The 27,906-nt window shown below is 37.3% G+C and overlaps 1 protein-coding gene across 19 annotated transcripts in view; it reads right to left on the bottom strand.

The window, feature by feature from the left end:
- DLGAP2 (DLG associated protein 2) overlaps positions 1 to 27,906 on the bottom strand; it is a 467,238-nt gene that overhangs the window by 165,328 nt on the left and 274,004 nt on the right. For 11 of the 19 annotated variants that reach the window (XM_066994828.1, XM_066994824.1, XM_066994825.1 and 8 more), the window contains one exon: positions 2,034 to 2,066. The exons of the other annotated variants lie outside the window; for them this stretch is intronic. In XM_066994828.1, coding sequence (XP_066850929.1) covers positions 2,034 to 2,066 — 33 coding nt within the window. The remainder of the gene's footprint in view (positions 1 to 2,033; positions 2,067 to 27,906) is intronic. 19 annotated transcript variants of the gene reach the window in all.

The following is a 27,906-nucleotide window of genomic DNA, read 5'->3' on the forward strand; positions in this document are numbered from 1 at the left end:
ACTTAATTATTAAAGGCAAGTAAAGCTGAAGACAAGACAGGACATTCTGCTGCTATTATACTTTTGTGTGAAAAGAGTATGTCTCAAGTCTGTCAAACAAAGCAGAAAATGAGAAATGGTTCTTCTAGTGATTTCCGTGAGTTGCACAGTGGCATGTTCACTCTGTGAGTCTCCAAGTGAAGATCTATTTAAGTCAAATCCGCATTTCCAGGCTTTTATTCTTCACAGCTACCTCTAGTATTCTTCTGCATCCCTTTGTGACAAAGAGTTAGATTCAAAGATATTTCTGTCTGTGCAAGCCAATGGGCCATTTGATGGAGCTGTGCACAGCTACACCTGCAATATAATGCAGGAATATAATTCTCCTATCCTCTAATTCAGGACATTTTCCATATAGAATAAAGACGATTTCTCTTTCCCATAATTCTCTAGTATACATCTTAGTGTAAGGCTCTGTTGTCAGGATTGGTCATTATGTTAGAACTGCTGTATTTCAAAGTAAGAATCTCACACACCATGATAGCACTATCTAGTATCATAAAATACTTATGTAAAAAAAATAAATAAATAAAAACGAAAGCAGACTCAATTTTAAAAAAGGAGGGGAAAGAAGAGATGCACTCATGCTGCTCCTCTCAATGTCTCTCTTGGTGACACATGCATATTTGACAGCAGTCATGAAGATCAGATTTATATGTTAAGCAGTACATTATTCCATGAGCATCCTTACTCAAACCAAACCAGACTCAGAATAATAGTCTCCTCATCTGGGATGAAAATGGCAAAATCTGCACTTACAGAGTTCAGATTTCTCAAACAGACTTCACTTGGTCTGTTGCTGTATTTGAGTACAAATAGCCCTCACAGACTGTACTGAGATCTGGTCCACACTGCAAACAAATGTCATGATGAACTTCTAATTTTATTTTTTTTTGGATCATTTGTTCTACTGAGATTCTTACAGCATACCCAATGCCTACAATGCAGAAACATTTGGAAAACCTCAGATACAGCTACTGTCCTGTTATTTTTATAGACTACTGTTTAAAGGGCAACTGAAGGAGGAATATCATATTATGCAGTAGACAAATTAGAAGCTAATTATATAATAAAGACCAATAATTTTGTAATGACAAATATCTTCACAAATTTTGTTTTGAAAACTCATTGGAAAAAGAAAATTATGCTTTAGTTTTTACTACCTATTCATTTCAAGGAAATTCAAGAGAGAATTTTGAGTACAGAAAGCATCTGCATGTTTGCAAAACATGAGACTTATCACAAAGAGCGCTCATTTATGTTCTTCCTGTCCACAACTTTGACTCAAGAAACACAGAAGTTCACATGATCACTAAGCATCAAATTCTCCTTTCCTGTATTTCTGCTGAAAAATTCCAAACTCAAAATTTTTGAAGTTTTTAAGTCATTATAGGTGCAAGAATCTAAAGTTTTTAATTAACTGAGTGGACTGTTTTTAAAGTTAATTTCCACACAGCATAAAAAAATGGATGTGTACAGTAGAATTAAGAGAATAAACATAATTGCATTATCCTCTGTTCTTGATTCTCTACTGAAAATGATGCTCTTACTGTTCAAAACCTGTTTCCTATACATTTCTAGTAAAAGAACTTGAAAGTGTCTTATAATTCTTGAATCTTAGCTTTGCTTAGCCATTATAGGGTGTTTTTTATTCTTCCTTACAGAATCACATGCCTGTTTGAATAAATTTATAAAATTTTCATTGGAATTTGATATTTTGTATCATTGCTTTTACCCCCTTAGTTGGTTTAAGATTAAAGATACTACAGTTAACAGGTAGTTAAAGCAGGTTTTCAACTCTAATTTTAAAACTAGTACATGTAATATCTCTCTTCTACATTTATCTGAAATTAAAAAACAACTATCAAGACAATTTTGACATAACAAAATGCTGTAAGAATCACACCAATTAAATTTTAATCCCCCCAAATAAACTGAATAAACTCATTTTAAAACATGACATTAACATAATCTAATCTAACTGTCCACGTTACCTGGAAATGCATGCCCTGTTAGAGAATCCAAATCTGAAATTAAAACAATGAAAAAATAATCTTTAATTTAATATTAAAAAAACAAATCCACAATCAAATCTGGCACCAAATATCACATTATCACCAATATCAAATTTGAATCAAATATATGAAAACCAAAAGTAGCACAGTCATCATTAGAATATGGAATTTTCCCTCTCCATAGTTTAGTACAGATGTAAAATAGGAGGTAAAACTGAAAGTCCTGAACATTATGAGAAGCTAATTTACTTTACTATTATAAGACAGACAATGATTTTTGACAATTTTACACTTTTTTAATGAACCTGTTCTTTCAGAAGCTTATATCATGAGTATAAGCACTTGTTCTAAGGTTGTACATATGAGCAATAATTAGAAATCTGCTGAAAGCTCTTTAAATCATACATTTTGAAAGGAAGATTTTCTTTCTTGTCTGTAACAAATAACAAACCTCATTTTGTCTATCCTACTGCTCATTCTTTCAGACTTTTTCCAAAAACTATCCGTTTTAAAAGCAGGAGCATTAAAGAAAAAAGAACTGGAGGCATTCCCACTGACCCAAAAAAACATAAATTAGAACTTCACTAGTTGACCTCACCTGAAGAGAGAGCAGGCAGGCACACCAGTGACACCAGCACAGCTCCTCCCCAGCTCACACTGGGACCAGAACTGCAGCTTTGTAGTGCGCTGCCCCACCTTTTGACATTCCATGATCTTACCAGAGACATATTTAGTAACTTTGAAGAGTTATACTCAGAGATTCACTTTTAAATCTATAGCCAGAACTAAAAGAGTTGTTAGCTCTAATAAGGTACATTCACAATATCAGCTAGGATTGCTATTTCATAACGAAGGTGTAAGACTAATTCTTAGATACATGCATCCAAAGAAACTTTGTTAGGTGGTGTACTTACATGGAAACCAAGCTCTGGAGCCAGGAGCAGTCCACCAATAACCAATTGGCTTACCAAGACAGGATAAAGCATGTGTGACCTTCAGACTCTGCTCCTTCCCATCTCACAAGCAGGATGGGAGAGGGATGCAGTTGCTGGGTTCTCTTGGGAGAGCACAACAGGCAGATCGTGTCTTACCAATCTAACCTAACATATGTATACATGAGCTCACTTGACTTTTGTAGGAATTGAATGTATCTATAAGCACTGCCTGGAAAAAAGTAGCTGGGCAACCTCTGCATTTTTTTAGAAACTTCTTGTACCATTTTTAAACTGTCATGGTTTGGCTGGAATAGCCAATTTTCTTCATACCAGTTTCTATGATGCTATGTTTGGGATTTTTAATGAAAATAATTGTTTCAGTTGTTGCAGAGCAGTGCTCACACAGACCCAAGGACTTTTCTGCTGCCCTGCCAGCGAGCAGGCTGGGGGTGCACCAGGAGCTGGGAGGGGACACAGCCAGGACAGCTGGGGGAAAGGAGGAGGAAGGGGGGGGGGGGGGGGGGGGGGGGGGGGCGCATTTTATCTTGCCACGAAGAGGAGAGATGGCGCTTGTCTTTCCACAAAACCTTTCTGTGTGATGAGCCCTGCTTTCCTGGGAGTGGCTGACACCTGCCTGCTGATGGGAAGCAGCAAATTAATTCCTTGTGTGGCTTTGCTTGTGCATGTGGCTTTTGCTTTCCCTTGTAAGCTGTCTTTATCGCAACCCATGAGTTCTCACACCTTTACCTTTCCAATTCTCTCTCCCATTCCACCTGGCTCCCCAGGAGAGTGAGCAAGCGGCTGTGTGGTACTGAGTTGTCTGCCAGCATTAAACCAGAATAAACACTAAACCATCTAAAACTAAACCAAAAGATTTTCATTTCTTGTTGGAACAGTCAACAGAATCAAGATTCTTGGTTACTGATTGATTCCACAGAAATCCTGAATTTCTTGTAATACAATTACTGATTCTGAATATCAGTGAGAAAGTATTTACCAGTGAATCCTTTGAGGCAGGAGGGACGTGTGCTTGGCTTTAATAATTTATAAGCGTTCAAATGAGATAAATTTCCTGAGGGCTGAGAACATGCTCAATGTTGTAAGTGAACATGGGGGAAAAACAACCCAAAATGTGATAAATATACTTTCCAAACTCCAAGATAGTGAACACAATGCACTATCTAACACTCAAGCACGTGGGGTCACAAGCTTTATCATGTCAAACTTTATCCTAACCTAAGCTAAAAGAAGAACAAATCTCAGCGCTTTTCCTTCCAGAGCCTGAGATAAAATAATGTTGTGGCCCCATAAAAACACAGATTATGCATAAACGGAGTAAATGGAGCCATGAGGTGATTGCTGTCTGTAAGTACTGAGACTGGATGTGGCCATCACACAAATCTGAGCCATACCAAACAACCTTTTAATACTTGAATTGCCCAAACTGCTGTCACCGCGCACGTGCTGTGGCTGCACATTCTGCCATGGCATTAATGTGTTTAAAAACATCTGTTCTATATCATTTTACTCATGCAAGTGCCCCAGTGTAAAACGTTAAAAATCTAGGAAAACAAGCATGAAAAAAAATATAGTCTACCTATAGCAGTAGAGTAATATCTACTCAGACACTGGGACTTAAAAGAAAACCAAAAACAACAAAAAGTGGGATTTATTTCTTAAAAGTGAATGAAAATATTGAGACTTGCAGAAGAAATCACTGCAAAAATGTCATTCTGAAAATAATGCAGGTGACAATGTAAATTATTTAAGCGCTTGTCCCAGCATAAAACAGCACTCCTGTATAACACTACACATCAAGCTGAAGATCTGAATTGTGGATGTGTTTGATTTCTTACAAGTTAACCAACACAAGGTGAAAATGAGGTAGTTTTTAACCCAAGCACGTGTCCTATGTGAACTGTTAAATAAAATCAGACCTACTTTACTAGCTGAAACCAAGTTTATGGGATATTGAACTCAAAAATCATGGTCCACATGGCCCATTTCCATCACTGCATTTCACTAAGACTGATATGAGCTGACAAAGCATAGGCAGGCCACGTAAAGTTTCCCATAGAAAGACAAATACAGTGTGCAACATTTCCCTGCTAGACTTCAGTGCACGCAATTACTGCAGTTACAATGGAATCAAACCTTTGCTGTGACTGAAACAATTGGGGCATTCAGTCTCTGCCATAAGATTTCTTCTACTCTTCTACACTCAAAGAATGGGAGAAAAATCAACATTTCCTGTAATTGTTCTGAAGGCTTTTCAGTTTCTTGAACTGATTTTCAATTAAGTCTGGTCAGGTGGAATGCAATTTTCCTCCATTCCATTTATCTAATGAATTGCCCTGATTTTGCATCATCCAATTTTATTTTCATACATAAGATTTTCTAAGCAAAGAGCAGGAATATGAAATGGAAATGGAGAACATGCAAACGAAACACATTTCCATCCCCTTTTTAGGGAAAAATAGGTACCATGTCCTCAGTAGCAATTAGCAATGAATTGCATTCATGCGATCCATACCTGATTCATACTATAAATCATTTATATAAGTAGAAAAAGCAGTGATTTGAAGACAAAGCTGTCTTCCAGTTATATTATATAGCATGTTTTTTAAAAAGGGAAAGAGGATGTACTTCTCAGCAGGCTGTATCTTTGGTATGCCACAGTGATTTCATTAGCTCAGGGCAACAGACATTGGAGATGGTACAAGCTTTTCATGCCAATAAGCTAATTGTTTTTTCTCAGCGCTGATTAGCAAAGATGAAGTCCTGTCTATGTTTTGCCTCCAGGGTCCTGTTCCTCCTATTTAAAAACAACATACACTGCACAATCATCCAGCACACAACCTTTGACTTCCACTTGCATGGTACCCTTAGCGCTGTGCTTACAGCAAAATACCAAAGCACAGTGAAGCTGCCTTCTGTGACAACAGTACCATTGACAGGCATCAGGGGAGTATGAACACAAAAGAATTGGGATGGACAGTTTTTAAGTTACAAGGGAAAACATACTTAAGGTACAGAGCACATTTAAGTCACTTAACATCAAAGACTCTCCATGGGATTGTCAGGGAGACGATGAAATACAAACTACATCTGGGAACTGGTACATGCTTATAAAGGTTAGGAGAAGCTCTAAACTATGTTCTTTCAAAAACAAAATCGTCTTATTTCTAAGTGTTTCAGATATATTGCCAGCAGGAACTGAATGACTCTGCTTTGCTAAGCTTCCGCAGTTGGACTCAAACCTTATTTCACTGAAAACCCACAACTGGACAGCAGAACTTGGGAGCCATGGTGGAAGTGCAGAACACACAGACCATGAATACTGCAAAGCTTGCGTCTTCTTTAAACCAGAAGAGAGTTGAGAAGTCCAGCCCCTCATAAAACTGAGGATATGAAGGAGGGAAAATAAACAGGCTGATCACAAAGAAGAAAGCAGAGAGTTGACATGCAGCTGCAGTGGGTAAAGATGTGAGATGGTTTCCATTTATCACAAGTTGCAAGTGTAGCTCTGACAATTAGCTCGGTGAAAAACATTGACATATAATACCTAGTGTTGAATTGGATTGTCAGTTTGGAAGTGTCCAGGTTTAATTTGTCATTACCCAAAACTAAAGCCAGTGGCTGAACTAGAAGTAGATAAGCAGTTCTTTGCATTAGCCTCTAGAGGGGGAAACTTCCCTTCCACTTCAAAATTTATGTGCATTATTCACTACAAAGTTGTTCGCGAAGGTAAAGCAATTCTTATCCAGCCTCCTTGCTCAGACTGGGATCTGCACTGCTTACATTACCTGGCCACTGTGCCCTCAGCCTACTGCAGTAAAACTGTTTTCAGCTCTTGCTTATTTTCATTGATATATTATTGCATTCATTTGCCTTTAATCTTGTTAACAATACAATTATCATTTTAATGTGAACATAACCTTTTCTATGTGTATTTCCCAACGATGAAAAAAGGGATGAGCTTAAAGATTGCACTCAGGAATTCATAATCGTACAGTCACCATTTTACAACACCACTTCTCCCTTGCATTGGTTGCTGGAACTGGTTTTTACTGTTGGAGATAATTCAAAGAAAAATACAGGGAAACAGATGAACATATTATTATGAAGATATAGTATAGTGTTAAAAAAAGGTAAAAAATCATTTCTCTGATTCAACCTTTAATCTATTGATTAAAATTTGCATCATATTGAGACAGGTAGACCACACCTACAACATTAACCAAGGTTTATTTTCTTTTCCATGATATCATTAAGAGTGAGGTTCAAGTTTACATTTCCTCAACAGAGGTGTCAACATGTCAGCAAAGTATCTGAGCTTCCATTAGCTTCAATGAAGAAATAGTTGAGATGCAGTCGATTCATTACATTGAAAGCTAGAAATCAGATTTGGTCAGTGGAAGAGTTAGAACAGCTCTGGTCATTGATAAGATCTCTAATAATTCTAAATAGTGAGAGTTCAGACATCTACTTGCATAATCTTTACTGTACTGTAAGTATTTGGAGCTGGATCTCAACATGAGAATATCTTTAAGCAAGGATTTCTAAACTAAGACACATGAGTACAGTATGTGAATAATTTGGGCATGGAATTCTAGCTGATCTGCTGTTGGTAAATCAGATAGCTGCAGATTTTGAAATAGCTAGTTAAAAAGTCCTGAACAATAAAAAATACTGTTCTGTCAGCCTCCGAAGCAGAAGTCATTTTCTCCAGGTTCTTAAAATCATGGGATAATTATATAGGATGATGCTTGTAGTCTTAAATTTTGCCTTCTAGTTTAATATTGCAGCAAGAACTTTAACAATGGGCACAAACTGAAACACAGCAGATTCTGTCTAAGTATCAGGAACTTTCACTGTACTGATGACAGAGCCCTGGCACAGGCTGCCCAGAGAGGCTGTGGAGTCTCCTCCTTGGAGATCTTCAAAAGGCACCTGGACATGGGTATGGGCACCCTGCTCTGGGTGGCTCTGCTTGAGCAGGGCTTGGACCAAATGGCCTTCATAGGTCCCTTCCAAACTCAGTGATTCTCTGAAATAACACCAATTTTGAAAGAACCAAGAAATGAATGTCTACTTTGTTGTAAATTCCTTTTTCCTGATGTGGGGGTTGAACTGAGAGAGACAGGTCACAGCCAATATTTATTAGAAGAGCTTTTAGTAAAGCAGCTCTTATTAACAGAACCCACCCGCTATCATTAATAGCAGGTAACCCTCCACACTGCCTATGTGTGTCTTCACTCACGCAGTTCACCCTTGCACTTGCACATCCACAGTTACCCACTGGCACATGGCTGGGAGGCCAACCCCAGCTGTTTGTGCCGAGGCACAGCATCGTACTAACTTCCTGGTAACTTCCATACACCTAGGCATCTACAGAAACCATTCACACAAGCTCACACAGAAGGCACTTTTATGGCAATGCAGCCTCTCCCATCCTGTGCAATATGCTTTAGCAGAAGCAGCGAGTGGCAGAGCTAAAATCCTGTTATTCCAGATGCAAACCTATCCAAATATAGGAGTTGTGAAAAATCACAAGAGCTGGTAATACTACCAAAGGCAAAATATCTCAAAAATATTCTATTCAAAACAACGTGATAAATGAAGAAAATACACTTCCAGATTTGCTAAAGCATCCTATTAAAACAAATGCTCTCTTAAAATACAGTTAACTTTTTGGCATCCTCCTCCATTGGATAACAAGTATTAATTAAATGTATTGTCCTTAGTTTCCTTAGAATAAATTAATTTCTGTGTTCTTGGAACTGTATTTATTATTTTGTCTTAAAATGCCACCACCTTCTGTAAGGAATAAAAGTTCATATCACATTCATAAAAAAAAAAGATTACATCCAAAAATATTTGGAATAGTGGACAGAGTTGATCGTAAACATATCTTAAGTCTAATTAGTCTTGACTGAGCTCCTTCAGTAGGGTCATAGTGGGTAACATACTTTGAAGGAAAAAAAAAGGGGGGGAGGGCGGATATACTGACCCTGGCCAGTTGAACTAGCTTGTGGTCTGCTTGTCTTTCTCCACAACTTCTGTTTTCCTCAGTTCTTTACTCTGTCTCACTTTCAAAAAAAATAAGAAAAACAACACCAATAACAAAAACCATTTCCTTATATTCCGAAAGCCATCATTAATCCATTTTCTTCTTTTGCTCATCTTAAGCGAGCTGCTTACTTCTTGCTTCCCAGTATAATCATGGCCTCGGGACCGCTTTATCCAAACTCCATACAGGGTTTTAAAATAACATCTTAAAATATGTTGTAGAACCTACAGCTGCATACAGCCATCTCCAGATCTGAACATTAATGCTTTCCAAAGTAGCTCTCACCAGGAAACCCAGAGTACATTACGGCAGAAATTCCAGCCCTGCTTTCCTGCCGTGCTGTGTGCTGTGGTAGCAGCACCCACTTCGCCCTGCTGCAGAGCTACTTAATTTAGGCAGCATTCAGCAGCATTTAGATAGCAGCGATGGAGGACATGTATCACCCGTGGTAAGTGTACTGTAATTTGGAACCCCCCACAGTTCACCACGGATGCCCTGTGTCAAGCCAGAGGACTACAAGAGGTGTGCTATCCTCACCACTTGTAATAAACCCAGTGCCTTGAGGAAGGCACGCTTTGACTGCCAGTGCTACAGCTCCTAAAGCCTGCTCCAGCCCGCAGCGTAAATTTGTGAACCAAACACCCACACAAAAAAGTTTCTCAGAAACATCAATAAAAATAATATTTGCACTTTCCCCTTCCTCTCATGCAGCTGGTATAGGCATGAAAGACGTGAAAGAATTAATTTCTTGATGTATACTAATTTTTTACCATGTCTACAAACATTTTTAAGCTAAGTAAGACTTTTGAAGCGATGCACAGCTGATCATTGAACAATTAACAACTGACTTTTGAGAACGGCTTAATTCTAACCAAGTTATTTTAAAGACATTTGTAAAGTAGGTGCAGTCAGGCCAAATTGAAAATCTGAACACATCCAGGATCTGTGGTGCAGTGGTTACGCATTACAGCATTATTCTTGAGCTAATAACCTAAGCCTGAACTTCAGGTCTGAGCTGATTTCTATCTCACTGCCTGAAAGGGCGTGTATAACCCTTCCGTATTTGTCTAAAGACCACCACACGGGCCTTTGTGTTGTATCCCACAACACAATTTCCAAATTAAGGAGGCTGCTAACAGACAGCCGTGGGTTACTTACACTCGTTTAACCTTTGAGAAATTGTTACTTGTAGGTGGAGTTTCAGTATGTGACAGCAAATAGCTGGTAGAGTTTTGAGTCTAGGTGAATCTGACCTATGCATTCAATCACGCTCTATTCCCATATGAAAATGTAATTATTTTTTTTTGCATTAACTTGGAATATATGCATTCCATGACCATGGAGAAGCAATGACATTATACACATCATGATATGAGGATATTTTGACTTTCAGAAATATCAAGCTATTAAATTTTCCACACCAGAAAACCATGTAACAGATTAAGTAAAAAAACATGTTAAATTAAAATAAAGAAAAAAATAAATAAAAAATTAACTCATCTGTTCATATAAATACTAAGAGGTTTATAAAATCTTCTGATGAAATTCTGGAGGCAGGAATCTCACACAAAGGTTTAACAATACAATAATAAAAAAATGGTTTCCTGAGAAGTAAACCGGAAAATAATATATCTGCTCAGTTTTATTTCAGACCCTTTCTAAATCTGCTTTCTGCATGAGGAAGGCAAGAAATCCTGTGAAATGCAACTGTTCCACTTCATGCTGCTATTCATGTCAAACACTCTGACATGTCTTTCAGAAGGTGCTTCCTTGCGTTGTCAGATTCTTTCAGTTTCTTATTTCCCCCCCTTTTTTTTTTGTCGTCTAGAAATGCCTCTTCTCTGGCACTTCCCTGTTTTTAGTGACTTTTTTTTTCCTTTCATTGAAATTTATATAAATGTAAGCTCTTCAATCAGCAACCATTTCTAACCAAAAGATAATTCTCTAATTTTCACCTCAGCATCAACTGCCCTTCCTCTAACTCATGTCTGGTTACTTTCAACTTTGTGCTCAGCTTGTCCTGGTCTTTCATATATCATTCATTATCTTCTGTTGGCCAAGCCATGGGTATTCTTTCATGTTCATTCTCCTGTCTTTTTTCCTTTCATTAGATTAAACCAAGCACTTGTTATTCTTTCAAGCTTTTGATGCCCTGGCTGGTTTCAGAGGGACTAAATAATTATTTTTATAAATTGACATGTAAAGCATCAACTTCAGACTTATATGACACAGCTGGCTCAGTGATTTACTGAATATTATGGTAATTCCTGTTATACTAAAGAAGCTGAGTCTTCAAAGTATGTTGGAATTGCAAAAGTCAGTAGGAAAAAAAAATAAAAATCAGCTACTTAAGTACTCAAAGAAAAAAAAATAAATCATTAAAAGTGTAGGCAATGAAGCGTTTCAATGAGGCAAGCCCAGGAGTGTGCCAACAGATAATGTCTTTTCAGAAGGAAAAGTCAGAAGAAATTTGGCACAGTCTATGCATATATTTTTGAGATGTGCAAAACTGGTATATTAGAAAGACTGATTAGTGCTAGAGGAATGCTTCTACATAAGACATACAGAGAAAAAAAGGAAAAAGAAAAAAAGTTGTTCAATATTAATTTAAAAAACCTACAAATTTTCTGAATTTCTACATGTAAGACAAGTCTATCACCAGTTTAAGGACTAAGGAACTTAAGGACTGAAACTGAAAGCATAAGAAATCTGTTGTAAATGGTACAGGAGTTGAAACCGATAATTTGAGAACTACACTAGTGAAACTACACAAATGTAAGTAATGCTATTTGGCATTAATTCTGCTTCCACATTATTTGAAAGAATAATTGCACAGATCTCTCAGGGCTTTTAAATCATTGAAGCTAAAGTGGATCATTTTGTTATTTAAAATTAGTATTCTGTAGGAGGTTTAGAGTTTATGTCAGGTCAATAAATACTTGGACTTCATTTCTTTGAGAAGAACATCCTTTTGGGGTCCAGCTGTATGATGTGCACATGCATGAAGTCAGCTTCCATTGCAAACTGAGTATTTATCTCTCACCTGGATCTTCGTTTAGAAAACTAGCATGCTCTGGCAACTGCTCTGTGCACTCTGGAAACGAAGGATGTTTTTTCTTAATATTTATAAAATTATCACTTGACATAGATGTTAAAAGATCATGCTGCAATAAGATGGTGACTGCTGTTTTGTTTTTACGTTCTCTTTACTGCTCACTGCTTCTTCAAACTTTATATTTAGTTAAACCTTTTCAAGCCTGTGGCAATGTCTGAAGAGCTTGTGTTAAAATTAATTAAATCTTTGAAAATGTTTAGCCACAGTCCTGCTGTTATCAAGTTTTCTCAAGAGTGACATCAATAAGAAGAGCAGCAGGTACAGGTTTTCCTCGTGTCCTATCATATCACAGTATTCAAGATATAGATGGATTGTGGTATAGGTTTGTGAAAGACAACTTTGTGGAGGAAAATGTTACAGAAACTTTTAATTGTAAAATTGTTATGATTTCACTGAAAAAATAATAAAAAAGACAATGTATTTTTTCCCTGCTAGGAGCATAAAGGGCCTAGAAGGAGTTAAGAACCGTGTAAAAGCCACATACCACTAAACTTCAGAACACGAAATAAGCTACTCCGTTTTACCGATTCACTCCATGCAACAAAGAGATGTATGAATTAGCCAAGCTGTCAAAGGAAGCAATGGAAATTAGGAGAGTTTATTGATTCCAAGCAATGTATGTGGCAGTGTACAAGAAGCACGAGCGTGCCTTGGCTTATTAACACCGGATACAGGAGCAAAAGCAAGCACATTGCAGAGCCCCTTTGGCTCCACACATACTGACCATAAAGTAGTACATTCATGACACAGTGCATCCAAGCCAATAAGCCATTTCCAGATTAATAGCTGTAGTCCAATGCCATCTGAACATAGCTACAGTGCTTCAGGGCCTGAGTTGACAAGTCCTTATATTGCCAAGCTGTTGCTTTCTTTGCATATCTTACCCTGAGAGGAAGCCTCTACTGAAATTAAAATAAATAAATAAATAAATAATCACAGAACTTGCCTTCTTAACTAACTGACCTCTTTCCACAACCAGAATGGAGAGACAAAGGGACGACAACCATTTTTAAAAGGACTACAGGAATGGGTCAACAACCTATAATGCAAAGCAGCACACAATGAGTGCCACAACAGTGTGTTGTTCCTGTCTTGTTCACTGAACAATATTCAGCTTCTGAAGTGGTGAGTTAAGAAAGTTGTCAATGTTTCCAGTGATGGATGCCAGAGGTGGAACAGAAATGACTGCAAGACTCCCTTTGATTTCATAAGGGTAAGAATTGCACTGAATTCAGAAAGAAAAAAATGAAACGGGAGTGGATTTCATGGGAAAAAGTTTGTGATAATATAATTAAAATCTCTATGCACAAGGGAACAAAGTTAAGGATGAATTGGCTTTTGCCCATAGGCATTTCCAGATTTGATTGCTTCACTCGGTTGGTTTAGCATTCTTTCAGCTGAGTTTTGTGCGAGCATATTTTCAACGTTTTCTCACATGGAATATAACCAGAGGAAAAAAATGATTTCAGTATATAGCTCAGTGAAGTCAGTGGAATTATTCCCATTCAGGATACGGATCACCATCAAAAATAGTTGAATATTTAAAACCTGTAGAAATCAAACATTAGATGAAATAACTATTTAATAGTAACCTAAATCCTGGGTATGACTCTTCTGATTGTTACTATAAATTGCATGGATTCACAGGTAAAACAGGGCAAACAGTTATCATGTTATCATACCTAAACCCAGGATATATGTCTATGAGATGCACATTAATGAATAATTAATGCAATGAAATGCAAATAGGCAAGCAGCCAAATTGTCATGGGTCCATTTCACTTTGACTAATTCCATTTTGTCCTCAAAAAGCTTTTCCAAGGAAAATGCCACTGCAACTGCTTTGTTGTATGGGATAGGCAGTCTTGAAAAATCAGCAGTTTCAAATGGAAGGAAAAGGTTTATCAGAGTATTATAAAATAACTATTTGAAGGCCAAGCCTGGTCTGCAGTATGTAACTTGATTTCACCTTCTCTAAACGACAAAGGCTTTCATGTAAAACTACACGTCTATGTTATACGTAAATATATATGTTCTGTACTTAACAAAACACCTAAAATAATAATAATGAAAACTTCCTTTTTTTTTTTTTTAACAACTCTGATATGGAAATAGATCTGACTCCACAATGAACTGGATAAACTTCATAAAAGCAATGTCCTTTCATCTGGGTATATTATTAATATGAAATTTCATGTAACATTAATTTTCATATCATGACAGTCATAAAACAAAACCAAACCAAAAGAAAACAAACAAAAAAAATAGATCTACAACTCTGGAGGTGAGCCATAAACAAATTCTGGATTTTCCAAAATGAATAAACATTTTCAAAGTTGATTGTTAAGGATAGCAACACTTGCTTCTATTGGCAATGGTAACTGACTTTGGTAGCATGTTTCTTTCATTTTATTTTATAGTGGGCCTGTCAGGAATTTTGGTTAAAACATAAAAATGTAGAAAGAAATAAAAACAAGGAGAAAAACAGCCAAAAAAACTGCTGATTCTTGTCCTCACTTTAAACTGTGCATTTAACCTGATACAATTACGTTCTTTGAGAAGGCCTGTTGTTAATATAATAAAACATGTAATTTTTACTGCTCTTGTTCAAAAAGATTCAATTGTTTTCAGGCACTTATTATCAATGAAATTATTTTCAGGAAAGGGAGCTATATTTTGTGTGTCCTACAAATCTTGCAGTGATTTAGTTGTTAGAAACACTATTGCACTGATGTAAAGTGGAGAGGATAATATCCTTCTTCCACATTTCTTAGCTTAATTGTCTTACTGCAACTGAATATGACACGCAATGTAAGAGAGATTAATGATGAGAGAAATCTAAAGTCAGCAGCCTCAGGCAAGATAGTTTCTCAGAACTGGCTTTACAATCTCAAAAGAGACACGATTAACCTTAAAAGAGTTTGATTTTTTTTTTTTAACCTCTTCCTTCTTTTCTGAGGCAGCACTACAAAACTTGTTTTTCAAATCCTTCCATACTCTGAAGAAAACTTCCAGCTTTCCAATTTTTGAACGGATTTTGAATTAATTTAAGCAGCATTTTAGCCAACCATGTTAGGCAGTGTCAAGAATTTGCTAAAACTGGTAAGGTTTTTTTTTTTTCCTTTTTCTTTTTTTTTTTTTTAAACTTTTGTTGAGAATATCCCTATCGCATCTGAAGTTTCTTCACTAGATTCAGCTCTGTACTAAAACAAACAAAATGGGATCTAAGCCATTAAGAGCATCAATAGTAAAAAGTATTTTTTTGCTCCTGTCCCTAGAGACAGACACCTTCTGCCCCCACCCATTTCTCTTCACAATGCACTTCTGTTGTTCCTCTTCCCTGGTAGGTTGTGCCTAGTCCCTGGCCCCTGCTCTTCCTCTTCACACATACTTCTAAATCACACTTCTTTTCTCATCAGATAGATATTAGGACATTGACAATTCATCAGGTTTCTCTCCAAGTCTCAGCTACGTGGGCAGCCCACCCAGGTCTTAAGAGAGCTAAGCCTGAAAGAGAATAGTTCGGTGTTACGGTAATGTGAGTAACAGACTAGCTGAAGTGATGGAACAGCGGCTTCTGACATACAGCTCAGACTGCTTCCCCGGAAAACTAATCCTGGAATGGATCAGATGTTGCCCAGAGAGGTTGTGAAGTCTCCTTCCTTGGAGATCTTCAAGAGCTGCCTGGACATGGTCCTGGGCAACCAGCTCAGGGTGGTCCTACTTGAGCAGGGGCTTGGACCAGATGCCTCCAGAGGTCCCCTTCCATTTTGTCTTTCTGGTTCTCTCTCTGTTCCATTCTGCCCCTAGGTTCTACTGAAGGATATGTGCCCTAATTCTCTTCCTCATAAGGTTTCCTAATTTTTAGCAATATCTTTGGTATTGTGTGGAGGGATTCACCTCATTTAAGCAATTATTTGATTATGTTTTGCTTTATACACAAGATACTAAAAATTCATATAAAAACCTTTGGAATGCTGAGAGGCTTTGCAAATATTCTGTCAAACAATTTTGAAGAACAAGGGACAAAATACTTAAAAATAAGAGAATGAGAAAATAATATACTTCATATGACCTTCCCCCCCCCCCTTTTTTTTCTCTCCAATAACCTTGTTCCACATTGGCCAATAGGAAAAAAATAAAAAGTATAATCAGTTACATATAAAGAACTTCAAAAAGCTGGAATCACATTGATCTCCATTAGTATAATTAATATATACTATCTCAAAGTCTAACTGTGAGGGCAGTTTTCAAAATGGTATCTGGTAATTTGGTACCTAGTACTTAAAGTTGGTGCTGGAATCAAAAATAGCTTTAAAAATAAAATTGTTATATTCCATTACATTCAACATTACCCATATTTTTGAGTCCTCAGTCTTGGAGGAGAAAAAAAATTCTATGCATAGGCTTAACAAAGGTCAACAAATTTTGAGATTTTACCAGCATGTTGAAGCTCTCCTTTGTAATACAGTGTAAAAGGAACAACAATATAAAATATAGAATGGCCAGATCAAGGAATTCTCTGTTACTGGCCTGCTCAGGGAATAATTAATTGCAAGATATTAGGCACAGCAGTTCTGCCTAAAGCATCTGTTCTATAGAAAAGTGATCTGCTACTACAGTATACCAAAAGTTAAATATGAGACAATATCATGCTATCTGTGGAAAAAAAAATAAGCTCTTTAGTGGAATGTATAAACAAGAACATAAGGTATAAGATATGGAAAGTCATTCTTCTTCTACATCCAGTGAAGGCTAAGGCCACACCTGTGTACAGATTCAACTCTCCATGTACAGAGAGTACAGAGGAGAGAGTGATCAGAAATCTAGAAAACATGACCTATGAGGAAAGACTGAAAGAGGTATTTTCCATTATGTTTTAAAAAGATAAGAGTAACAGGGCACAACACAGGCACACAAAAGGTGCTGCTAAAGGGAAGGAATAAACTATTTCAGATTTCATATGAAAAAAATAATAAGCTTACTGCGAAACAGGGAAGACTCAGGTCAAACATTAGTTGGACTTCTTAACACTAAAGATCATGAAACAGAGGAACAGACCTGCAGGTAATCTTATGACTTTTCCACTGGAAGAATTGAAAACCAGGTTGAAGTAAACATCTTCTCAGGATCGCTGACCCTGTAGGGGCAGGGGACAAGCTGGGTGTTCTGTGCAGTTCTTTTCTTGCCTTGTTTTTTTTCTGAAAGAGTATGTTCTGTTCATTACAGTGATCTATTAGCTATATTGTGAATGAATGTTAGATTGGTCCTCATTAGTTAGTTTACAAATCTATGTATTTTCTAGTTTATCAGGATAAGAGGAATCTCAATGCAGTACAAATAGCTTAAAATAAAAATAAATACAAGTTTAAAAGGTCCCTTAAAGAACTCATGAAGGAATATTTCAGGACACATAATGCAATACATATTCAAGCAATTCCTGTGCTGGTTCAGATTAGACCAAATGAATTAAAAAGGAAAATGGAATATCATAATTACAAGCAATAATGAACTTCAGCGAGCACTGTGGAAAACACCAAAACCTAAATAAAGTACCTGCATTGTTTAAAAAAAAAAAGATTCATTTACAGACTACAGCATGATGCTTACTTGAAACTCTCTATTAAAGTTAAAGCAACGTGAGACCAAAAAGAGCAATGTTGGATAAAAAATTTAATACCACAGCAAAAGCAATGGACATAAAAAAAGATTTTTGTATGTGCAATTCTGCATTTTATTTTTATAAGCTTAGACCTGACTGAGATAACAATAGAAATGCAATTTATCCCTTGCTTATAGACAGGCTGTGGAAATAAAGCCCTGGTTTGCTCTTTCATTGGCCTTAAGTGATTAGCATCTACTAACACAATAATTTTGTTTCTAAGCACATCACTGATGTTATTTCTGAGCACACCACTGTTGTTATTTTTATTTAGAAAGTTTCTCTATTCCCAATGAATGCAACTGTGACTTATTAGAAATACCAAGTTTCAGTGAAGCTTGGAATGCTACGGGTGGTCTTCACCTAAGGTGAGCAATAAAAACAGCTATTAGGATGTCCTTCTTTGGTTTATCTAAAACAAAGGAAGACACTGTAAAGATCATCATGATAAAAGCTGTAGTAAGAACTTAGGTAAAATATGAGGGTTTTTTCTTTTCTCCTTGGGAGTTCTGCCTGGGTAGTATTCCTTGCAGCCCTTAATCACAAATGATGGAAGAAAAACAGAACTCTGAGGAATTGTAACAGGATTGAAGGGAAAAGAAGAAATCAAGATAATTTATTTACCTCCTCCCTTGGACTATGGCTTGGACAGCAGTGGGACACCCACTAGCATTTCATTCAGGAATGCTATCCCTTAAAATATATAAGCTTAACACTTTTAAAAATACACATTATTAATATTTAAGACAATTTTAGTAAAATGAGGTACCATGAAAATAAGGTACAGGATGAAGAACTTTCTCCCTAGGACAACCTTACATTCTGTTTTTATCACAGTTAATGCCACTGAGCTAAGAACTCAGATACTGCTCACAACATTTACACTCCAGTCAGCCCCATTTCACCAGCCTCTCACTGCTCCTGCAAAAGCATACAGAAACTGTGCTGATTCTTCTGACTGGAAAGGACTTTGAGACCACGCCTACCAGCAACAGAAACTGTGTGAACAGCTCACATGAAACCCGTGTATAAATGTTTCAGAAGTACGTTATTATTTTAATTGCTAAAACACAGCAAAGCTGGTAAGAGATGGTAACTGAGAGGTTTTGTGCTGAAAGAGTTGATTGGTACAACCGAGGAGACAGCGACTGATAGTACTGTGACAAAATGAAGCATTCAGGTGAGGAGGGGTGGCTTTAATTCCAGTGGGTCCCCAAGGAAAACCAAACACTGCATAGCTCCCTAATTTCCACCTAGTGAATCATCCATCTAGAAATAAGCATCATAGATAGTGTCAAAGAGGTAAAATCCTGGACTGTCTTCAGTGACACATGCTTCTCTCTGTTGCCTATAAGTACGGGACTCAGATACTTTAAAAAAAAAGGAATTTGAATCAGAAGTTGTGATTATATTATACTCATAAGACAACCTAGGATCATCCTAAAAAGGTCAGTGTATTAATTACAAAGAAGAGAGCATACTATGATTTTCAGTTTCAGAGTCTGGTCCCCAAACCATCTGCTGAACTTCCCTAAAGAAAGGAAAATCTATTTGACTGTAACGGACAATGCCTATTTTATTTGTCTACTGTATGCAATGTTACATTCTTTTAAAAGACTTTGGTTGGGCAGATGCAATGATGGAAGAAAACTCCTGTTTGTCTTCTGGTGGCTGCACTATCCACCTAGTGAAGAGCATGGAGCAAGGGCAGGACTTGCTCCCCGGGGAGCACAGAGAGGCTTCCAGCATGGGACCAGAAGGGGGACAGACGGACGCGGTGAGGTCAGCTAACAGCCGACGGTAGTTAGGCCTCAGGCAGCTATGGCTGTCAGAGCACAGACATTGTGGCAGGCCCTAAGGAAACAGACCCCCCAGGGATCAAGAAGGCACGGCACACAATTGCTACAGTGCAGAAGTCAACTGAATATTTCCTGGCCTGGGTGCAAGATGGAAGGAAAGTACCCCTGCCACCTGCAAGGCCATTGGAGCAGGAGGGAAGTTAGCTTGGGAACTCCATTTGTTTCAGTCAAATCACTTCGACATTTTTATATTTTCAAATGCTGTTTGCTCTAATATCAGGTCAGAGAAAGCTAGCTTTACAATGTCAAGACCCTTGACAGCATTTCTGAGGTTCCCATTAAAGGTGCAGTATAGGTCACAAGGTACACAGCAAAAGGTCTGATTGACTCAAGTCCCTGAATCTTTCCTCTCCCTTTCCTTTTCCAACTGATTTTGCGATAGCATTCTTCTGAAAAATTGCTTAAGAAGCTACAAGGTTATACATATACTTCAGTAAAAGCTATTTTTTTGCATCAGTAAATTTCTCTACATGAAATTCCAGAGTAAAAGAAAGGTACTTTCTTTGAGAAGATTGACAAAAAATATTGTAGTTGTGTGTAGTGTGCCTCTATTTAAAGCTCTGTTCTTATTCTAAAACCATGTTTTATGTTAGGTTTTGTGATTTATGTATGTTATATATACATTTATATTTAGTATATATATTATATATACTATTTATGTATATTATATATATCTCAAATGTTTTGTTTCTACTATAACTATACTCCTCCAGTGTGAACAAGGATTTTTATGTTCTCAGTTATTTGGAATTTCTGGGATTGTCTGCTCACTGTGGATGTAGAGAAACTGAAGAATTATTTATTGTCACCTTGGTCACCACATTCAGAAAATACAATGAGAATCCGCGATAGCTGTTTAACAGAATAATGAACGGTTTGGAAGAACAACTCTAATACTGTGAGCTTTCAAATACTGCATCTGGAGGTCAGTTTTGCAGAGAATGTAAATAGATAGTGTGTGGAAATCAGCAGATTGTTAGCACAATCTGGTCTTATGTATTTATATATAAAACTGTTCATACATAAGAGCTCTTCAAACTCTCAAACATTTGTGGAAATGAAGTGATACTTCAGAAGTTTTGAGATAAGAACTTCAAAGGCATTGAAAAAACACTTTGCCATACCATACAAGAGCTTGTAACTTCCAACACGTGCATTACCTGCAGAATCTAGAAAAAACAGCTTAAGGACCTGTCCAAGACCAGCCACTTGAATCGTACTAACACCAGGAAGAGGCCTTCAGCAAACACAAAAGATCTGGATCACATTTTACCCACAACAAAAGCAAGTATGCCGAAAGCTCCGAGACAGCATAGCCTTTCTGCTCTACGAAGTCAACACAAACAGAGGCTAAACAAGGTGAAGATTTCCTGATGTACAGCAAGGCCCAGCACTGATCCAGCAACAAGAAAAAATATAACCAGCCACATTTTTTCAATAGGTCACCCTAAGGTAGGAGGTTTGACAATGTCTCACATAGTTGGTGAGAAAGTTTCCTGTTGATATTAATTTTCATTTAGTACTTCGGTAACTTCATGCTATTTCTGGTGTTTTCCCGCTAAAGCATGAACAGCTATGTATCTCTGAAGAACGCAGAAAAACAAATGAAAATGGGGATTTACTGTCATTTAACTAATGGGTATTTCTAGTAGCTTTTATCAAAAATAAAGTTTAAATATCGCTACTTAAAATTAAATATATACATATATACTATTAGCATTGTAGAAACTTTGACATCATTCTAAGCAAATTGAGGTGTGACAGAAAACTGAGAAACCCAAGGAAATGTAAGCAGACATTTAAATCCCTCTTATAAGCTTGAGGAGCTTACCTAGCACAGTAATAAAAGAAAGAAAGAGAAAAAAAAGACAATTGAGGCAGTGATAGGAACAACTGTGCATTGTTAGGCAGGATAATAAACTCTCTAGTAGGGAGAAGAGCACACAAAAAAGCTTTTTCTAGATGGAGTGGGTGCCAATATATTGTTTTCCTTCAGGTACCTCTTACTCCCTGCTGTAGGATACAGACTTAAAACGACTGTTGCTCCGATCAAGCAGAACAGCTCATAGGTCCAGAAGCAATGCTCCATAGATTCAACAAGAAGCATCAAAAAGTTTATCCCTCCTAAAAAGCAAAACCAAAATCTGTTCTTTTTTTCTCCCGTTGATGTTTCTTGTGACATGAACTCGTGCTGTGAACGGTCCTTCTGGGAAATACTTGCAAGAGAGCATAGAAAGCAAGCAGAGCAGCCGTAACTATAATCACCAAAGAAAACATGGTCATACTGATAGTAATGCCTTCTCATTTCAGTAATCCTGACTGCAGAAGCTTGAAAAGGTGCAACAGTTCCTGAAAAGTCTATTACAAAACTGAACCCGTCCTGCTATCTTGTCACAAAGGGGGAAAGTATGCAGTACTTGTCAGAGCCTATGGCAAATTAAATCACCCATTAGCTTCTTCCCAATCCATCCCTTGACAGAGTTCTTGCCAGCAAACACTCAGATGTTGAGTAGCAAGGAAAAGAAGAGCAAGAAGAGGTCTTTTAATAAGCAAGGTATTTTGCCACCACATTTTAATAAAGCCTCTGACAATTTAAATTACTACAGGTGATTTCAGTTTAAATCCAGAGTTTTCAAAGTAAATGCATATAAAGCACTAATCCATCAGAATGAGGTTAAAGGGGATAAAAATCCTACAACTGCAGTTTTAAATTACTAATTAGCTACTTAATAAAACTATTGCAGCTGTTCTTTTTGCTAACCATTAAACTATAAAGATATGAAGACAATGAAAGGAGAATGACCTTCTATATGTCAAAGAATATTGCTGAAGGCATCTGCAGCTAATGGGCCTGTGCTTGCTCGTGCAGAAAGAGTAAATAGGTTTATTAGCTTATTCAGCTGGAAAATGCTTAGCAGCTACTGGTCATCTGATAACAAATTTAATTCATAGTTCATTTAGCTATAAAGGGAACTGATTTTTTTATACTGTTATTCAAATGTCCTGAAACATAATCTGTACCCAGAGGGGGTTAGACAGACTCATGAACCCTGGAACAAAATGTTATCTACTTATTCTGACCTAGTTTGCATCCTGTACCACCGCATGTGGGTTTCTTACAATTGAAGCATTGATTTCCTAGGAAAAGATTAGCTTGTATAACTAGAGATAACAAATGGAAAAATTGAAACCTTCTTGAAATCCATACAAGCCTTGTTGTAAACATACATCACATAATTATGGAATTTATGAAAAAACAAACATTGTGTAAAAATATTCTGTTGTTCAATTTAAAGCAACGTATTTTCAGAGTACAATTTTCCTTCCTTTCAAAAAACACTTTTTTGATTTTGTTTGAAATTATCATCCTTATGTTAACTGTGTTGTACTAGATGTTAAAACAAGATAGGGTCATGCACACAAATGTTTGCCTGTAGCTACTTCAGTGAACCCTTCCCAACCACTGATCTTCTTCTGAGAATTTTTACTATACACTGAGGAAAGAACTACTGGTAAGAAAGGGGAAATGAACACTCAGGACAAAGGTACAAATTTCTCCCTACTCAAAATATCCTCATAAATTAGTCACAAAAATCAGTGCTACAAGTTCACCTGTGTTAATTTATTCCCTACAGAAGCCAGGTCAATGATAAAGACTAAAGCAACGAGCGAAGTTTTTGATAACAGAGTTCAGATGTCACCATGTTATTGAGGTACCAGAAGACAGTCAAAATCTATCTAAAACTAGTGCTAAAGCATATTTTTTTTCATACCATATATTGTTCATGGTAGGAAGGAAGGGAGAGAAAAAGGAAATAATCCTATCAAAGTAATGAGTGATTTCCTTTACTGACTTTTTTTTTTTTTAGTTTATTTTTTTTTTATTAAAGACATTCATTTTTAAGCCAGGTATCACTTCTCCTAGTCCAGTGAAATCTTAAATGTTCACTTTTTGTTCCAGTAATAGGTTTGTTCATTACTGTTTGCTTCTTCTATAGGCTTTTTAATGTCAATAATAACTCACAGAATGGGTGGAAAAAGTAGAAATATTTTTCTAAATTTCCAGAATATTTACAAACTACATTAATTAATTCTCTGGCGTAATGTATCAATAGGATTTTGTAACTATCTAGTATTCTGGCAGTTGAACAGCCATTCTGAATGTTTCCACATTTATCCTCATACCCGTCAAGTAACCCATCAGAAATTTTCTTATTCTTATAACACAGGAAAGAAAATCGGGTTTGCTGAATGAAACTGCTACTGCTTATGACAGGCATTTTTATGAAGGATTTATTTCTACTTTATTTATCATAGCTTTAAAACAATTGAAGGAAGACCCTTTAATTATCTTTACAAAACTGTGTGAAAAAATATCCCACTGATAAATGAAACTGAGAGGTTGGATTACAATCAGTCTTCAGCACATCTTTAGATATCAACAGTGCTGAAACCCGATGTAACAGAAAGGACAGAATTCATTTGTCACCCTGTTTGTCAGAGCCTGATCTTCAAACAGGGAACAAGAGGAGCTCTGTCATTTTCTGGTTTAGCTCAGAACAAATCTAATAATGCTAGTCTCACAAACCCTGTGGCAGTGTGAGCCCTTTACATGGGTTACGAGGGATTGAGCCCTGCTACCGCAGCCGTATTTCCTTTGGTTAAGTTGGATAACCCACAGATCATGGTCACCTAGGATGTTCTTTAATCTTCACTCAAGAAATGGCATGACACTGTTCTATGGCAGTACTCTTTTTAGATCTTAAATGGGTATATGCGCGTGTATTTTCTTTTCAAACGGCTGCAGTAGTAACTCATCAGAAGAAATGAAATGTTCAGACTACAGCAGTGTCTTTTATGTGCTTTTAGAGATGTCTCGTGGCTCAGAGATGTTTTGCATGCAGACTGCCAGGTTTAAACGCCCACATGAAAAACATAGTTTATATGTGAATCACACACTGCAGTGGAAAAAGCTCATCAGATTTCTAAAAGGGATTGTATTTTTGTAGAAGTAAAGATGCATTAGTCCTAAAATATCAGCAGAGGACAGTAATAAATATATCCTATTTACACACATCGCTCCAGCTCCACACAGCCTGAAGTCAGTCAATGCTCTGGTGCTTGTTTTTCCTATTAACTACCTCTAAATGAATAGCTTCCCACCAGAGGAACTATAGCTAAGAGGAAATGGCAGAGTCTGAAGTGCAGATACACCTTAGATTGGCTGACTCAAGAAGAATTAGCAATAAGCTAGAAGCTAAGGTCTCTGTTCACCAGCAGAAGCCTCATCTCTTACAACCTCTGCTAAGGGAATGAAATGTTAGGTGTAGCATAGGTATGAGCTTACAGAAGAGAGATGAATAATATAGGAATTCAAGGAGTGGAGAGCTGAAAGAGAAAAAGAAAAGGAAAAACTTCTCTGAACATGATGAAAAGGTGAAGAGGAGAAGAACAAGCCAGCCAAAGAAAGAAGGAAGGTCATGCCATATTCTGTTTATTTTCTGTTGGAAAAAATAATCAGAAAGACACTGTGAAAAGAGAGAGGTGGAAGCTTTGAGAAGCAATTCAGAAGCATAAAGGTTGCTGGAACTGCGGGTATGGCATTCATGTGTGCTGAAGATGTAGAGCTACTGTATTCACATGCATTTGATCATAAAACTCACAGAGCAATAAAATCTTTTTCTTGCTGCACCCTGCCCTTTTATCATACCTAGAAATGTATTTGCGTTTGGTATTTTTTTTTTGGCTTATTGCCTTTTGGCTTATATATGTTAGACAATCTTTATTTTTTTTCCCCCTTCATCAACCTGAAAGCCTGAAGAAGCCCAAAATTAAACTGATGTGGGAGTTTCACATCTTGTAAACAAGCTAAGCATGCGGTGGTCCTTTTTAACTCCCCCACATGTTCCCTGAATATACTTTATGGAAAGAAGAAGAATTAGGCGAACAAAACAGCTGAGTAACTACACTAGGAGAACTAATACCAGGCACAGTTTGGTTCTCTGGAATCCTTAATAGAGACTACTAAAATATAAATACTTAAAAATATTCTATGTAGCTTGCTTGTTTTAATTCACTTTCTTTCTCAGTATGAAAGATTTTTTTTCAGTCTGATATGAGTAAGTATTTGTTGGACTCCGAATAATTTAATCGTCGTGTGAGGCTAAACACTGAGGAGCAGTAATAACTACTAACTAACTATTTCACACTATTTTCTTAATCAGAAGTTTATTATTGCAAACAAATCTGTTCTCCTAAAAAAAAAAAAAAGTGGAAAACAAAAACCAAGGTATTTTAGCTTTGGCACTGTGTATCTATTTACCAGTATAATGAACTGTATTATTGCAAAAATTTCAGCTCTCGTTAAAACACTGAAGTAGAAAACAAAACCAAGATATTTTAGCATTGGCACCGTGTATTTATTAACTAATATTCTGAATTGTTCTTATTTTTTTTTCTTAAATGTTTCTCATGACAATTTTTTCCCTTGTGGCAAAAAAAATTTCTTGCCCCAGTCCAAATCTTGGAAGTTCAGTGCATTTCACACCAAGCTGTTGAAGAGTTATACAACCACTGTTCAAAAAAAAAAGGTCCATAAAAATTACAAGTAGGCAACAAAATCATAGGCATTTAAATACAGTCAGCTGGCTCTCAGTCGATGAGAACCTTTATTTTCCTTGGGGTAAGAAAATGAGGCTACTTATCATGTAATATTCAGTCAGCTAGGGCTGAATATTTTGAATGGTATTTCACACAGCCTTCAATAGTCTGAAAACCCAACTGAACCGAAGTAGCACTGTTCTGAGGATTAAGAATTTATGAAAATAAAGCCATGGGATAAGACAGTAAAGACAGAAACTCCCAGAATATAATTGCCTTTCACAATTGGCTAGACAAAAGAACACTGGAACTTACAAAACAGAATACTGGGTTCTTATCAATAATTTGAGCATTATACCAGACTAATTTCACAAGTTTTGTTCTGCCAATATATTCCACTAATTTTTGTGAAACTGCAAGAAAAACAGCTCAACGTCCAAGTGATGAGTGGTGTTCCTCAGGGGCTGGTATTGAGACCAGTGCTGTTTAACATCTGTATTGGTGGCATGGGCAGTGGGATTGAGTGCACTCTCAGCAACTTTGTCGATGATACCAAGCTGTGTGCTGTGGTTGACACACTGGATGCCATCCAGAGGTACTTGGACAGGCTTGAGAGGTGGGCCTGTGCAAACCTTGTGAGGTTCAGCAAGGCCAAGTGCAAGGTCCTGCATCTGGGCTGGGGCAATCCCAAGCACAAATACAGGCTGGGTGGAGAATGGATTGAGAGCAGCCCTGAGGAGAAGGACCTGGGAGTGTTGGTTGACAAACAGCTCAACATGAGCCGGCAACGTGCGCTCGCAGCCCAGAAAGCCAGCTGTATCCTGGGCTGCATCAAAAGCAGCGTGGCCAGCAGGGCAAGGGAGGTGATTCTCCCCCTCTGCTTTGCTCTCGTGAGACCCTACCCAGAGTGCTGTGTCCAGCTCTGGGGCCCAAAGCACATGGAATATGTGCACAAAGGACATGGAACTGTTGGGGTGAGTCCAGAGGAGGGCCACAAAGATGATCAAGGGGCTGAAGCACCTCTCCTATGAAGACAGGCTGAGGGAGCTGGGGTTGTTCAGCCTGGAGAAGAGAAAAGTCCAGGGATACCTTATAGATATTCCTAAAGGTACTGGTACCAACAGAAAAGCTGGAGAGGGACTCTTCTCAGAGACTGGAGTGATAGGACAAGGAGGAATGGCTTTAATCTAAAATAAGGTAGATTTTGATTAGATATAAGGAAGAAATTCTTTATTCAGAGGGCAGCGAGGCACAAGAACAAGTTGCCCAGAAAAGCTGTGGATGCCCCATCCCTGGAAGTGTTCAAGGCCAGGCTGGATGGGGCTTTGATCATCCTGGTCTAAGTGGGAGGTGTCCCTGCCCATGGCAGGGGAATTGGAATTAGATGATCTTTAAGGTCCCTTCCAACCCAAACCATGCTATGCCAATGAAAAAATGTTGAAGGAAAAAAAAAAAAAAGGCAACACAAAAAACCCCAACCATTATTTATGAACATTTTATGTTTCAAAACAGTAAGAAGTACAGGGAGGCAGTAATGTCTCACATAATGGAACTTTTCAAATATTTTTATAGACAATGAAAACACACACATGATAGAGGTATTTAAAA

The sequence above is a fragment of the Anser cygnoides genome, chromosome 3 (genome assembly GCF_040182565.1).
Source record: "Anser cygnoides isolate HZ-2024a breed goose chromosome 3, Taihu_goose_T2T_genome, whole genome shotgun sequence".
Taxonomy (NCBI): Eukaryota; Metazoa; Chordata; class Aves; order Anseriformes; family Anatidae; genus Anser; species Anser cygnoides.